The sequence below is a fragment of the Globicephala melas genome, chromosome 3 (assembly GCF_963455315.2).
Source record: "Globicephala melas chromosome 3, mGloMel1.2, whole genome shotgun sequence".
NCBI classification, from domain to species: domain Eukaryota; kingdom Metazoa; phylum Chordata; class Mammalia; order Artiodactyla; family Delphinidae; genus Globicephala; species Globicephala melas.
The window spans coordinates 98,108,782-98,124,472 of NC_083316.1; the positions used below are offsets into that span (position 1 = coordinate 98,108,782).

Consider the following 15,691-nt stretch of genomic DNA (forward strand, 5'->3'; position numbering starts at 1 on the left):
CCTGTGCTGGTATGGGGAAAAAGAAGAGAGGCCACTGGTCAGGACATTGTTTGGCCTAGGGAGGAAGAAGATCCAGTACTTTGGCAATTTATTTAAGCTTTTGTTTTTTTGCGGGATAGGGGAGCTCATACTTGAAGCCGAATCCGGCCTCTGTACCCTAACACTGAATTAAATCTCAAGACAGAGTTTTGGGTGAAGTAGAAAAGAATAGCTTTATTGCTTTGCCAGGCAAAGGGGGGCTAGAGCAGGCGATTGCCCTCAAAACTCTGTGGCCCTGACCTGGAGAGGGTAGTGAGGAGTTTTATAGTAATCGGTCAAAGAGGAGGGCGTGATCAGCTCATGGACATTCCTCTGATTGGTTGGTGGTGAGGTAAGTGGGAGTCAGCATCATCAACCTTACGGTTCCAACTGGTTCTGGGGTCTGTGTGTTTGTGGGTAGCACACCATTAACTTCTCCCAAGTAGTGGGGGTTTCAGTATCTGCAAAACAGCTCAAAGATATTGTTATGTGTATCCCTTGAGGGGGAACCAAGACCCTGCCCCAAGGCTGCACTATTGTTTCTTTTGACTGTTCCTCCCTTGTCTCACATCCCCTCCCTTCTCTAATTAGCAACTGTTTGAACCTGCTCATTGGAACTCAGGGAAGGTCATGGAGGCTGAATGAAGCCTATTTCCTGTAATCAAGAAATGGGGGACACTGATACAGGCTTTGTGCCCAGGAGCCCCCAGGGTCCTGCTAGGGATCATGCTCAGTGCAAGGAGATGTGGAAAATCCAGAGATAAGGAATCTTGGCCTCTACTTTCCAAGGGATCCTACTCTATGTTGTGGGGGAAATCAGACACATTCGTTAAGAGTCTGCCCGACTGAAGAATGTGAAAAGAGTTATCACAGAGGTATAACTTACATGCTGGGAAAATGTGTGGTCCATTCTCACTGGGATATCTGGAAGGGCTTCTTGTAGAAAGTGGGATTTTAATTGGACTTAAAAACAAATTGTACTTTGAAAAATTATACTTTTGAAAGAAATGACTTGAGCAAGCGCCTGTCCTCTGATGGAGGGAGGGAAGTCTGGCCTAGTTGAGTGGAGGCGGGAAGGTGAGTGTTATGCTTAGTCTGGAAAACTCGGCAGGGTCTTCAACCCTACGGGCCTTTGAATGTTCGGTTGAATATTTTAGGTTTTATTCTTCTCGCGTTGGGAAGCCATTTAAGATTTAAGCAGGGGAATAATATTCTTAAAGAAAATAACTATGACCAGGATGAATTGAAGGGAGGGAGAAACGACATACTCATTTATCTACAGTTTGGGGAAGAGAGGAAGATTATCTCTAATTCATTAGATGTGCATTGTATCAGCAGGAGCGAAATAAGCAGCATATCTTGATACATAAATCCTCCTCCCATATATGCATTCTTTTTCACCAGGGAGCAAGTATTTGGCAGCCAAGTTATCTTTAAAGTAATAATAAGAAAGCTATTTGGAATAAATGTTTCAGAACCATTTGTTACTTCGCACAGACCTATGAGCAAATAGGATTGAGCTAAAGCATTTACAGTGGTATGTGGTTCTGCAGGGGCCGCCACACTATTACATATACTTTTATCTTGGCTAAACTCTAGCTGTTGCCACTGCTATTACTCAAAGAACTGAAGTGTCAACAAGCTAATCAAAATGGCAAAGTGGGAGTCAAGAGTTTTTCCCCCTGTTTCTTAAAGACTTAGGAAGATTGTTTCCTTTTTATTCCCTATATTCAGAACATAAAAGCCTCCCAGACATCTAATCTTTACTAGGTCAACCATTTCAAAAGGCAGTGGGATTATTTTCCAGTTGCTTTTCAGTTTAAGGCAAGTGTTTTAGGGGCTTCCAAAGTCTCCCTCCTGAATCAATTTATGAAAAAAAACAAAAAATGAAGTAAAGGCATTATTAACCCAACTACATTGTCTTGGTATAAAAATCCTGACATAGCATAGTGGAAAAAGGTTCTGAATCATGACCTAAGAGATCTGAGTTCTAGACCCAGTTTTGTGAATGCATAGCTTGATGATTTTGTCAAGTCTTATATTTAACAGGGAGGGATTAGAATTGTTCTGTATGGTTTCTGTACTATTCAGTAGTATTGTTCACAATTACTTTTCCCTAAGGAGTTTAGAAAATGGAGAGACATATGATAATGTTGCAGGAAGAGGGACCTCTTCCGGGGCCCAAGAGTGAGCTCTTGTCTACCACTCAGAAAAGAATTTTCTGAGGAGACACACGTGCTGACAAAGCAAGAGACTTTATTGGGAAGGCGTGTCCGGGCAGAGAGCAGCAGGGTAAGGGAACCCAGGAGAACTGCTCTGCCATGTGGCTCGCAGTCTCAGGTTTTATGGTAATGGGGTTAGTTTCTGGGTTGTCTCTGGCCGATCATTCTGACTCAGGATCCTTTCTGGTGGTGCACACATTGCTCAGCTAGGATAGGTTCCAGCGAGAAGGATTCTGGGAGGTTGGTAGGACATATGGACTGGAGTCTCCTCTCTCCTTTTGACCTATCCCGAATTCTTCCAGTTGGTGGTAGTTTGTTAGTTCCGCGTTCCTTACCGGGACCTCCTGTTGTATGATAACTCGTGCAAGTGGTTACTATCGGGCCTGGTCAGGGCAGGCGGTTTTGGGCAGTGGTTTCCCTAAAAATAAGATTGTGGTCAACAGTTTTGGGTGGAAGTGATGTGTGTTACTTTTGGGCCAGAACTCACACTGCCAGTGTGAGGCTCCAGAATTCTTTCTCTCTACAAAGATGACTGAGAGAGGTGGCTGTGTCAAGCTGGGGGCAGGAATAAGGACAATGAAGAGCAGAACTCCTAGGCAGCCCATGATGGGCATGTACGAGGAGCGGGAAATGAACCTTTGTTGTTTTAAACCACTGAGATTTGGAGGAATTATTTGTTACAATAAAATTTCAAGCTTATTCTTTTTTTTTTACATCTTTATTGGAGTATAATTGCTTTACAATGGTGTGTTAGTTTCTGCTTTATAACAAAGTGAATCAGTTATACATATACATATGTTCCCATATCTCTTCCCTCTTGCGTCTCCCTCCCTCCCACACTCCCTATCCCACCCCTCTAGGTGGTCACAAAGCACCGAGCTGATCTCCCTGTGCTATGCGGCTGCTTCCCACTAGCTATCTATTTTACGTTTGGTAGTGTATATATGTCCATGCCACTCTCTCACTTTGTCACAGCTTACCATTCCCCCTCCCCATATCCTCAAGTCCATGCTCTAGTAGGTCTGTGTCTTTATTCCCACCTGACCCCTATGTTCTTCATGACATTTTTTTCCCTTAAATTCCATATATATGTGTTAGCATACGGTATTTGTCTTTCTCTTTCTGACTTACTTCACTCTGTATGACAAACTCTAAGTCCATCCACCTCATTACAAATAGCTCAATTTCGTTTCTTTTTATGGCTGAGTAATATTCCATTGTATATATGTGCCACATCTTTTTTATCCATTCATCCGATGATGGACACTTAGTTGTTTCCATCTCTGGGCTATTGTAAATAGAACTGCAATGAACATTTTGGTACATGACTCTTTTTGAATTATGGTTTTCTCAGGGTATATGCCCCGTAGTGGGATTGCTGGGTCATATGGTAGTTCTATTTGTAGCTTTTTAAGGAACCTCCATACTGTTCTCCATAGTGGCTGTACCAATTCACATTCCCACCAGCAGTGCAAGAGTGTTCCCTTTTCTCCACACCCTCTCCAGCATTTATTGTTTCTAGATTTTTTGATGATGGCCATTCTGACTGGTGTGAGATGATATCTCATTGTAGTTTTGATTTGCATTTCTCTAATGATTAATGATGTTGAGCATTCTTTCATGTGTTTCTTGGCAGTCTGTATATCTTCTTTGGAGAAATGTCTGTTTAGGTCTTCTGCCCATTTTTGGATTGGGTTGTTTGTTTTTTTGTTATTGAGCTGCATGAGCTGCTTATAAATTTTGGAGATTAATCCTTTGTCAGTTGCTTCATTTGCAAATATTTTCTCCCATCCTGAGGGTTGTCTTTTGGTCTTGTTTATGGTTTCCTTTGCTGTGCAAAAGCTTTTAAATTTCATTAGGTCCCATTTGTTTATTTTTGTTTTTATTTCCATTTCTCTAGGAGGTGGGTCAAAAAGGATCTTGCTGTGATTTATGTCATAAGGTGTTCTGCCTATGTTTTCCTCTTAAGAGTTTGATAGTTTCTGGCCTTACATTTAGGTCTTTAAGCCATTTTGAGCTTATTTTTGTGTATGGTGTTAGGGAGTGATCTAATCTCATACTTTTACAGGTACCTGTCCAGTTTTCCCAGCACCACTTATTGAAGAGGCTGTCCTTTCTCCACTGTACATTCCTGCCTCCTTTATCAAAGATAAGGTGATCATATGTGCGTGGGTTTATCTCTGAGCTTTCTATCCTGTTCCATTGATCTATCTTTCTGATTTTGTGCTAGTACCATACTGTCTTGATTACTGTAGCTTTGTAGTATAGTCTGAAGTCAGGGAGGGAGCCTGATTCCTCCAGCTCCGTTTTTCGTTCTCAAGATTGCTTTGGCTATTCAGGGTCTTTTGTGTTTCCATGCAAATTGTGAAATTTTTTGTTCTAGCTCTGTGAAAAATGCCAGTAGTAGTTCAAGCTTATTCTTGATTGATATGGTCTTCAAAGAGTATAACTGGAGCTTCCCTAGTGGTGCAGTGGTTGAGAGTCTGCCTGCTAATGCAGGGGACACAGGTTTGAGCCCTGGTCTGGGAGGATCCCACATGCCGCCGAGCAACTAGGCCCGTGAGCCAAAACTACTGAGCCTGTGCGTCTGGAGCCCGTGCTCCACAACAAGAGAGGCCGCGACAGTGAGTGGCCCGCGCACCGCGATGAAGAGTGGCCCCCGCTTGCCGCAACTAGGGAAAGCCCTTGCACAGAAACAAAGACCCAACACAGCAAAATTAAATTAATTAATTAATAAACCCCTACCCCCAACATCTTCTTAAAAAAAAAAAAAAGAGTATAACTGGGGTACATAGGGAAAGCCCTATGGATATAGAAGATCCTTCTTTTTACTGAATTAAAGTTTAAGTTTTCTATACATAAATCTCAAAGCTGCTTTGAGGGGAATTGTTTCCTATCATTGGAAATACTGAAATATGGACTGGGCAACCTCTTGAATGCAGTGCTGTAGAAATTGAAGGTGGTTGTGTGATATAATAAGAAATAGATATTTGGTCTTCAATTGTTCTGGCGCAGAGCTCCTAAAACCCTTGGAATTTCCTAAGTGCTGAGGGCAATAAAGGTGTCTAAGGACGAAGGCTCGTTGCTAGTAGAGCCAACCAAGTGATTAGAGGGTTGGAACTTCCATTCCCACCCCTCTGAGGTGGTCAGAGGGGCTGGAGGTTGAATCATTCACCGAAGGCAAATGATTTAATCATCATGCTTATGTTAATAAGCCTCCATAAAAACCCAAAAGGAGGGGGTTTGGATTGCTTCTGAGTCGGTGAACATGTGGAGATACGAGGAGAGTGGCATGCTCAGAGACCATGAAAGATTTAGACACTTTCCCTATGCCTTACCTTATGCATCTCTTCCATCTGGCTGTTCCTGAGTCTATATATATATAAAACTTGTAATATGTAGTAAGTAAAATGGTCATCTAGTAAGTAAAATGTTTCTCTGAGTTCTGTGAGCCCGCTTTGTGTGAATGGATTAATTGAGCTGAAAGCAACATCTGGTTGGTCAGAAGCAAGGATGGAAACCTGCATTATTTGCTACTGGTGTCTGAATGTGTGTGTGTGTGTGTGTGTGTGTGGTAGGAGCAGTCTTGTAGGACTGAGCCCTAATCTGTGGAATCTGACGCTATCTTTGTGTAAATAGTGTCAGAATTGAGCTGCATTTGTACAACACTCAGGTGGTGTCTGATAATTGCTTGGTGATACGGGGAACCCCCTGTCCCTCCCCACTGGACTTGGTACTACAGCTGACTCTTGAACAACGTGGGTTTGAACTGCGTGGGTCCACTTATAGGTGGATTTATTTCAGTAAATACACATCCTTAGATTCAACCAAATGTGAATCAAAATTTCTATCCATGGTTGGTTAAATCTGCATCTGCGAAACTTGTAGGCAAGGAGGGCTGACTATATTATGCCATTTCACATAGGGGACTTGAGCATCCGTGGATTTTTGTGTCTGCAGGGGCTCCTGGAACCAATCCCCTGAGGATACTGCGAAACGACTATAGAATCTTAGGTTGGAACAGAGAAGGTCATGGTCCATTTGAGGTTAAAAGTATTCAGAATTACAGCTCCTGAGGGTAACTGTTGCGCCTCACCTTTGTGCAGCTTGTACGGTTTATGGAGTGTTTTCTCCAGTGTTAACTTACTTGCTCTTCCGTGGGTAGCAAAATGTTTATTCACTGTACCTTTCATAGTGACTTCGCAGGTGCTAAGAAAAATTTGTTTGGAGAAACAAGCTAATTTTTTACCTGGATCCCATAGCTATTCTGATAGCTGAGTAGTGGTATCTCATTATGGTTTTCATTTTCATTTTCTTAATGGCTAGTGCTATTAAACATCATTTCATGTGCTTATTTGCGATTTGTATATCCTTTTCAATGAAGAATCTCTTCATATCTCTTGTCCATTTTCTAATCAAATTGCTTATTTTCTTACTGTTGAGTTTGAGCGTTCTTTATATGTTATAGACTTACTTCTTTGTTGGCTATGTAGTTTGTAAATATTTTCTCCCAGTCTCTAGCTTGACTTCTTATACTCTTAAAAGAATCTTTCACATAGCAAACGATGTTAGTTTTGATGACGTCTAGTTTACCTAGTTTTCCTTTTATGGTTCATCTCTTTCCTGGTTTATTGCAATAGGCCCACTATTCTCTCTGATTCTGACCTTGCCTTCCAAATGTCTGTTCTTAACAAAGCAATTAGAGTGATCTTTTAAAATGTAATTTCTCATTTGAAACTCTCCAAGCTTCCCACGTCACTCAGAGTAAAAGCCAACGTTTTAGCAGTAGCCTATAAACCCTATATAATTTGGTTCCTCATTATCCCTCTGCCTTCCCCTCTTACCACTCTCTCCCTCCCTCAGCCACGCTGGCTTTCTTCCTGGTATTCAAACACGCCAAGCAATCCCTGACCCAGACTCCAGTCTCTTTTTGCCTAAAAAATGTAACCTTGGCTCTAAGCTCCCTTATTGCCCTCAGGTACTACTGAGATGAGGCCCTTTTAGTGAAGCCTTCCATGACCTCCCATTCAGCATAGAAATTCCCCTATTTCCTATAGTCCCATATCCAGTTTCTTGTTTTATTTTTCATCACGGTACTTGCAAATATCTAACCTACTAGGTATTTTACTTATTTTAAAAAAGTTGTCTATCTTCTCCTCTAGAATTAAGCTCCTTGAGAGAAAATCTTTGTATCTCTTTTGTTCTTAAATGTTCAAGTACAGAATCTAGAGAGCCTGGCACATAGGAGGGGCTAAATAACTGTTTATATAATGAAGAATGGACAGAGAAATGAAGGAATGACCAAAGTATGTCCCAACCTAGCTGGGGCTAGCTGTGATGAATCCATTGCTTCTAGGTTGGACAACCTGAGCTGGTACGTTTGGAATCGTCTTTCCTTTTCTGAGGGGAGGTTCATTTCTTTCAGAAATTCAGGGTCTAAGAAAGATGCCTAAAGAATCATCCTCCTTGGAATGATGGAATTAGAACTTCTAATGAAAGTTCAACACCTAAGGAAGTGGTGATCATCAACGGTTGTTATGCTCTTTGTTGAAAGGTTGGTGAGGAGCATTGTGGTTCCTCATCATTATGGATGGAGGGACCAAGCTGACAGTACCTGACCTCACCGATCAACCTTAACTTCATTAAAAATCAGACAGGGCTTCCCTGGTGGCGCAGTGGTTGAGCGTCCGCCTGCTGATGCAGGGGACGCGGGTTCGTGCCCTGGTCTGGGAGGATCCCACGTGCCGTGGAGCGGCTGGGCCCGTGAGCCATGGCCGCTGGGCCTGCGAGTCCGGAGCCTGTGCTCCGCAACGGGAGATGCCACAACAGTGAGAGGCCCGCGTACCACAAAACAAACAAAAAAACAAAAAAACGGACAACTTTTTGTACTTCCTGTTGCAATGCAATAGGAAGGTACACAGCATCACTTATAAAATAATCTTGTAGTAACATGAAATCGAATCTAAATCTAATTAATTCTCTAGCTGTAACTACCTGTTTATAAGAAAATAGAGGTAATAGGGAACATCTTAAATGACATCACAGGAATAGAATCAACAGATTCCTGTGGAAAATTCTAAAGGATAAATTACTTAGTTTCTTCAACAAATCAGTGCCAAAAAAAAGGGAGGGAGAACTGTTGTAGACTAAAAGACACATTGACATATTGCAAGGTGTGGACCTTCTTTAGATCTTGATTTCAATAGATCATGTATAAAAAAAGACATTTAAACACATTTGGAGGAAATTGAGTACGGCTTAGTTATTGTGGTAAGAAAAAATGATAATTAAATTTGTTGGGTGAGATAATGATGTTATGTTAGAAACAAGTTTTTATCTGTTGGAGATAAATACTATGGCATGTAAGGAGAAATGACATAATGTCTGAGATTTGCAATAAAAAACAGCACTTGCCCCACCCTCCCCAAACTCCTAAACCAAAATAAATACACAAAAAACTAAAAGTGTGCGAGTGAGTGAGTGTGTTTGTGTGTGTGTGTGTAGCAGAACAAGAATGGCAGACTTTTGATAATTGTTGAAACTGGGTGATGGGTAAATGGTGCTGCACTCCTTTTATATCATTCTCTTTACTTTGTGTATGTTTGGAAATTTCTACCCCAAAAAAACTAAGAAGAAAAATCCTCCTTACCCCATCTTTTCTAGGGATTCTCCAAGAAGCAGAAAGATTTAATCTCATCAGCAAACCCTCACAAGGCTGAAGTTGTCCTCTCTTCACTCTCCTGTTGCCTGAAACCTTAAGTCATTCTGCAGTGCCCTTTCAAATTGGGACCCGCCTCAGTCCATGTGGTATTTCTAATGAAAGCAGTGACTTCTGGGAGTCTACCTCGTCCCGTGCACCAATACTCCCACTGGATCCTGGCCACTACCTCAAAATGAGGTGTCTCTAATTCTAGAGTGGAATCAGGAGGATCCAGATGCATTGCCACTTATAACTGGTATAAATTACAGCCCACAAGCAGAGGTGTGCAAGAAACAGTACAAAAATTTTTTTTATAATTCCACGTAATTTGTATTTTAAGCCTTGATCCTGCTGGTGTCCTGTTTGGATTTCCGCCGTCCCTATTTGGAAGTCATACAGGGCCAAGCTTTTGAGGAAGTGGGTGGAAGCATGATCATTGTTGACTGGAGCCCACAGTTGTAAGTGTAGATGTCCATCAGCTCGGGGGCCATGCCTCCTTTAGGTTTGGTGGCTGCTGTGCCAGGCATGGGACAGGTTGCCATGATTCTGCTTGTGTGCATACTATAGCCATCTCCTTTTAGAGTTTTTGCCTCATTTACCCCTCCAGCCACACTTGAGAGGCCTTTTCTCCTCTAGGATTTGCAGACATCTCTCTCTGACTTAATTAGCACATTTCAACACTCCAGTAGGGAAACAAGACAGTACCTAATTTCAAAAACCTGCTTCTGTTATGTTTCTGCTCAAGTATCCTCTCTTTTCCATGGAGTTTGCGATTTTAGAAATAAAAGCCAAGATCTTCAGCATGCTACTTCTGCTATGCCCTGCCAGGCTCTTCCACTGGCCAGAGAACATAGGGTCTGCTACCCACCTGAATGCAGAAGGGAAAGGGTGAAATAAAGGAAGAAAAGAAAATAAACAGGAACAGATTAACATCTCAAAATATCCTGCCACATTGGAAAGATGTGAGAGTTGAATTCACGGGAAAGGTTCTAGTGGGAAAAAGGAATTGTTCTTGAAAATGGGGTCTGTGCTGTTGCAGAGACTGTTGAACCTAGGTCCACAGAATGCTCTGAGGTCATCCTTGAGGTCAGAGAACTCTGCTGTGGCCGTGGCAACCTTTGAAACTTAGCAGCCCTGGTGAGCGCTAGGCAGTACTGCCGGTTCACTAAGTGGTCTAAGTTCTTCAGCCATTTAGGAGACTTGACTATTTTTATTGGTATTGAATCATTTCAACGGATTTCCCAAGAGCCAAGAAGGGCCAAGCTGTAGGGAAGAGGAGGAGTTGGAGGTGAGGCATCTTCTAAGGGAGACTTCTAGTTGGTACGATGAAACAGCGACAAAAGAGGAAACATCTGGAAAATGAAGAGTCCCAGGAAACTGCCGAGAAGGGAGGAGGTATGTGGGGGGGGCAACTTGTCTGGGGCACATGGGTTTCTGCCAAACTGAACCTTCTCTAGGAAGGGGGGGTTACTGAGAACCTGTCACCTGTGAAGCAGGGAGCGAGAGACCTTGTCTCACTGATGCTGCCGTATCCATCCGGAGGGTCCCTGTGGTGTGAGACGGCACAGAAAGGGCCAGATGCCCCTGGGAGATGGGAGGTCAGCTCCGCTGGTCTGAGGACTCTCTCCTGGGGCTGCCGGGCCTGGAGCTTTGTCGGACGCACAGCAGGCTGCATCCTGCTCGCACAGACCTAGAGGTGCAGCTTTTCTCAGTCCCCGAGTTGTCTCTTATTCTCTTTGATCTTTCCCTGGGGTCATGAGGTGTGGGATGTGAAGGATGCAAGGATGCTGAGACAGACCCATGAGTTGCTTGGCCCCTTTTACCAAAGTGGAAAGAGAAGCCCCATGAGTTGAAGGCCTTGTTGAAAAATACCTTGAGAAGTGGAATGCAGTTCAAAAGAAGATTGTTTGTCTAGGGATGGTGTCATATTGAAAGCAAGGAAGTTTTATTCTTTCAACAGGAAGAATTTCCCAAAGGAAATCAAGGGAAGGGAAGGGCTTTCCAGAGACTGAGACCACGTGGGCAGGGGTGAGAAATGTCCTCAGGGTCCTGCGGGGAGCTCTGAGAGCCACGGGCCACATGGTGCCTGCGTGCATTAAATGTAGGCGAGTAGCTTGCCCTGGGAGAGGGGTGGTCATGTGAGGAAGTGGGGCAGAGCGGAGCCCACCCCAGAGTTCCAGCTAGAGGCCTCTGCCCCAGATTAGAGCCCAGTAGCTTCTACCGGGCCCAGGGCCCTGGAGACTGTAGGATGGGCCCTGGGAATGGAGGTCTAGACAGCAGGCAGATTTTCAGGCAGTGGCTGGGACAGGCTGGGGAAGGCAATGACTGCCCCTGTCCCCACCATTCAGAATATTTTTCTCTATGTTCCTGTGTGTGTGTGAGAGAGTGTGTGTGTGTGTGGGGGGGGGGGGTAGTGGAGAGAAGAGCGGGATGAATGGGGGTAGAGTGCTTATCAGATATAAAGTCTGCATGGTAAAGTTCTTGTCACCCTGCCTGGACCTGGGTGACACTCGGTGTGTGTAAGAGTGTATACAGAATTATTGTTAGGGGTGTTTTATGAGACAGTAACTCATACACCCATGTACACTCTGATACAGCAAAAATATCACACACCCCACATACGACTTCCTTATTAAACCACACACAGCACATGTAGGTATATACACGCATCACTCCTGTACTACATTCTCATACAACCCACCTGTGTCACAATCCTCTCCTCCAACACCAAACGCTGGAAATGAGATATGTATATAGACACACACACTATATATATATGACACACACACTATATATATATATATGTATCTCCTCAACTCTCGCACAAACACAGCTAACTTCAGCTATCTCTAAATACCTCTATAAGAACCAGTCACATGTCATACACACCACACTTATAACACATTCTTGAGTAATGCCAGACCCGCTTTGTACAAACCACAGTAAACCACAGTCTCACTAACCCATGTCAGGATTGCCAGATAAAATATGGGCTATCCAGTTAACTTTGAATTCCAGATAAACAACAAGTAATTTTTCAGTAGGAGTATGTCCCAAATATTGTATGGGCCATACTTACACTAAAAATAAGTAAGACCAAATAGTGCATGGGAATACTTACACTAAAAAATTATTCTGGGTTTATCTGAAATTGAAATTTAACTGGCTGCCCTGTATTTTTGTTTGCTAAGTCTGGCAACCCTTATATACTTACCACCAGCTGATGTATTATATATTGATTGTATTTTTGTTTAGTGTTTGTCTTCCCCTACTAGAATGTGCAGCATTACCAGAGACTAGAACAATGGAAGAGTGCCAGATACATAGGAATAGCTGCTTACTGAATCTTGGTGAATGAAAGAATGAACACACACCATAAATACAAGCCACACCATGTAATGAGGAAAAGTTACATGTCCCAGAATTCCTGACTTGTGAACAGAAACCACGCACACAAAGGCCACAGACACAGATAGACACATCTGCACTGTGCTCCCCACGCCAACCCCACACTTACCACAGACTTAACTGATACACATCACTCACTCTTCCCTCATACGCAGTCATCACTGAGGCCTACATTACCAACAAGACACTGACAGAATAAGTATTGATTTGAATTAAATACTGGAGTATCCACCGGGAACCACACTCTCAACTGTGTGTATTCGCTGCACCTGACACGTGTCAGACACTCAGTAAATATCTGTGGACAGAGGACTGATGAACCCACCCTGAGCCTTTCATTCCTCCCTCAGGAATCTTGAAGTCACAAGAGGATCCCCCTCCGCTTGGATCCACTGTGGTGGCCCAAGGCTGCAGCCCAGGGTCAGGGGAGGTCTCCTCTGCCTCTGAATACTTCTCCTATGCTTCTTCTCCACGCAAGCTCATCTGCAGTGGTAAGGGCGCGGGGCTCCTCAGGTGAGGGGGTGCTTGGCTGTGAGGCAGGAGGCACACAGATCCCAGGGAGGCTGAGAGGAAACCCAGGGTCATCGGAGGTGATGAGGGCTCTGTGGAGGAGCCTGGGCAGGATGGCTGAGCTGTTACGAGGGCAGGGATCCCAGCTGAGTCTGGGGGGCGTGTGAATCCTGGTACCACCATGGTGGGGAAGTCAAGGAGCAGGGGCCGGAAAGGTCTGGGCTTGAGGTGGAGGGCGGAGGGACCGGATTAAGCATCTTCAGGGGGAAATGTAGGGTTTGTCTTTGCCCTTGCTTCCAGAGAAGGACAGAGTTCTTCATCATAGACCTCCAGCCTGAGAGCAGGACCACCCAGCTGAGGTCCACACAGCTCACACATACATCCGCCCTCCAGGCACAGCCCTTCTCAGTGCACACATAAACCCCAGGCACGTGATCCACAGTGCTCTTCTCCTGCACCACAGCCCCATTCCACAAGTAATGCACCACCGATATTCCCAAACTCACACTCCTTGTCGTACACGCATCCTTCCGCATCCCTCACATACCACAGCCCTCACCACCATACTCCACACCCCTGTATACGGACACCGCTCCAGTATCCCCCCACGCGCAGATGAAAAGCCCACAGATGACACCAGATACACCACTCCATCCTACGGCCAACAGACACCAAGCTCATTACACAGCTATGTCATGCAAATGTCCCTCCCTCGTCTACCACACCTGCTCCCTCAGCTTCTGGCATGGCCCATGCATGTTATTATGTTTTTAATTTCCTTTTTCAGAAATTCAGAGATTACATCGAGACACTGCCCAGCCTAGAGCACCCCTAGCCCAGGTTCAGGAACAAGGGGAGACCACTCCCCCATCACAGTATGTCTCCTTCTCATCCTCTTCATCGTATGAGGACTCTCTGTATACAGACGAAGAGGAAAGGGGCATGAAAATATTCTACATGCGGGTACAAGTGAACAAGGGTGTAGCTGTCTCCTGGATGATAGAGAAACCCTTGGAGTTGCTAGAAAAGCAGCTGAGGAGAGAAGAAGTGACCCTTCCTGAGCATGTGTGGGTAGGCAATGCCATCTCTCATGTGTCCACCAGAAACCTGTCTGACAGTGAGCCCACTGGGGAGGAGAATGAGTGTGAGGAAAGGGCAGAGCCAGACAGCCCATCAGGGTCACCTGCAGTCAAGGAGACGCCCAGGGCCAAGACACCGGACTGGCTGGTGACCATGGAGATGGGCTTCAGGTGCATGGCCTGCTGCCGGGTCTTCCCCACCTTGGAGATCCTCCAGCAGCACGTGCAGTACAGTGTCCAGGACGGCTTCAGCTGCCATGTCTTTCATCTCGCCATGTCCCAGCTGATGGACAATGTGGAATCCGAGAGCACCTCTGAGGAGGAGAAAGAGGAGCAAGAAGAAAAGGAGAATGAGGGGCAGCAGCCCACGGGGGAAGACCTCTGCCCGAGGAGCCGGTGTCCAGTCTATGTGTTTCATTCTCCGAAGGACAGGAAGTGAGCAGGGGCTGGGGCTGCGGAGGGAGCTGTACCTTCCCTGAGCCAGTCCCGTCTCACCACCCCAGGCTCATGCTTCCATAAGGGAGAGTTGGGGGCTTTAGCACCTCAGGGGACAACTGAATGGGAGATAACCGGCTCCTGTGCTTCTGGCCCAGTCATTTAATAATAAAGTCATGACTGTAAGTGGGAATTTATCCTGAGCTTTTCAGCTCCCACAGGAAATTCTCTTTAGCTAAGAAGTGTTTTTCTCTCTTTTGATTTCCACACAGCAACTGAGATTCATGGGACAGAAGATCCCGGAAGACGGTGTGGCCTTCTCTTGGAAGAGGTAAGGCTGGAGGCTGGCACAGTCTCCTGAGCCTATGTCACGAGGGCCCAGAGGAGTCTAAGGGAAGGGGCTGCAGAGATGTGCTGGTTTACCTAATGGCTGTGCAGTTGCGTCGACTTGGGGACACACCCAGCACTTCCAAAGGAATTGACCTCTGTTGACTTAAACAAGAATGTGGAGCGTTTTGACTAGGAGTTTTCTCAGGGCCTGCACGGTGGACTTCAACTCTAAGAGGATGTACTTCCAGCAGCTCCTTCTCGGCAGAGAGAGCCAGGAGTGGTCTGAAGAGAGGACAGGGCCCCTTGCAGGACCAGAACTTTGAGGTCTGAGAGCCTTTGGCCTGAGCTGAGATCTCACCCTGACCACTGTACCTAGCCTTCTGGGGCAAAGGGGAATGTGAAAGAGAGTCACGTGGAAATGAGGTCCCCCGAGATATGGAAATGTTCCAGAACCTTCGTTGTGCGGTAGTTGATCTGGAGCCAAGCTCACTGTGCTGTGTGTGGCTCTGAGCTTTAAGGCAACGCTGGAGGGTAACCCTGACCAGCAGAGCTTATACTGCTTCTTGTCTCTTCCTGTTCTACCTCATTTGTTTTCTCCATTCCAGGGAGAAGAAAGGACCCTCAGGATAGTAGCAGACAGAATGCCGTGGTCTGAAGGAGGATGAAGGGACCAGCACTCAGTCTCACATTAATATAATGTTATAAACATCATATGCAATAAAGGGCATTTTCCAAACCTTTCCTGGATGTTTTATTTAATTACATTTTTCTATCTATGCATCTATCTATCAGTCATCTACATCTGTATCTTTCAAGGTTTGTGAACAAGCTTTCGCATAAGCACTAGAGACGTCCGCCAGCATTTTCCAGAAGGAGGCCTGGAAATTGCTGGGGACTTCTCACACATAGGGAATGGCCACAACCCTTGCCACACAGACTGTGTGCGTGGCCCTCCTGACTTACTCCCACTCTCTCTCTGAATTTCCTGA

At 45.0% G+C, this 15,691-nt stretch overlaps 1 protein-coding gene across 2 annotated transcripts; it reads left to right on the forward strand.

The window, feature by feature from the left end:
• Positions 1-10,196: 10,196 nt before the first annotated feature.
• FAM170A (family with sequence similarity 170 member A) lies at positions 10,197-15,389 on the forward strand. Of its 2 annotated transcripts, none has more exons than XM_060296145.1 (5): positions 10,197-10,335; positions 12,699-12,839; positions 13,646-14,554; positions 14,645-14,703; positions 15,308-15,389. In XM_060296145.1, the coding sequence occupies exons 1-3, from the start codon at positions 10,266-10,268 to the stop codon at positions 14,374-14,376; spliced, it is 942 nt and encodes a 313-aa protein (XP_060152128.1). In that variant the 5' UTR covers positions 10,197-10,265; the 3' UTR covers positions 14,377-14,554; positions 14,645-14,703; positions 15,308-15,389. The 2 variants fall into 2 exon arrangements, with proteins under 2 accessions (XP_060152128.1, XP_030725666.1); XM_030869806.2 differs by having other exon boundaries at positions 13,646-14,372; positions 15,308-15,383.
• The last annotated feature ends 302 nt before the right edge of the window (positions 15,390-15,691 follow it).

Coding starts and splice junctions, on each gene's coding strand:
- FAM170A (XM_030869806.2), top strand. CDS start 10,266: ATGAAACAGCGACAAAAGAGGAAACATCTGGAAAATGAAGAGTCCCAG. Junction 10,336..12,698: donor AACTGCCGAGAAGGGAGGAG/GTATGTGGGGGG, acceptor TTCCTCCCTCAG/GAATCTTGAAGTCACAAGAG. Junction 12,840..13,645: donor ACGCAAGCTCATCTGCAGTG/GTAAGGGCGCGG, acceptor TTCCTTTTTCAG/AAATTCAGAGATTACATCGA.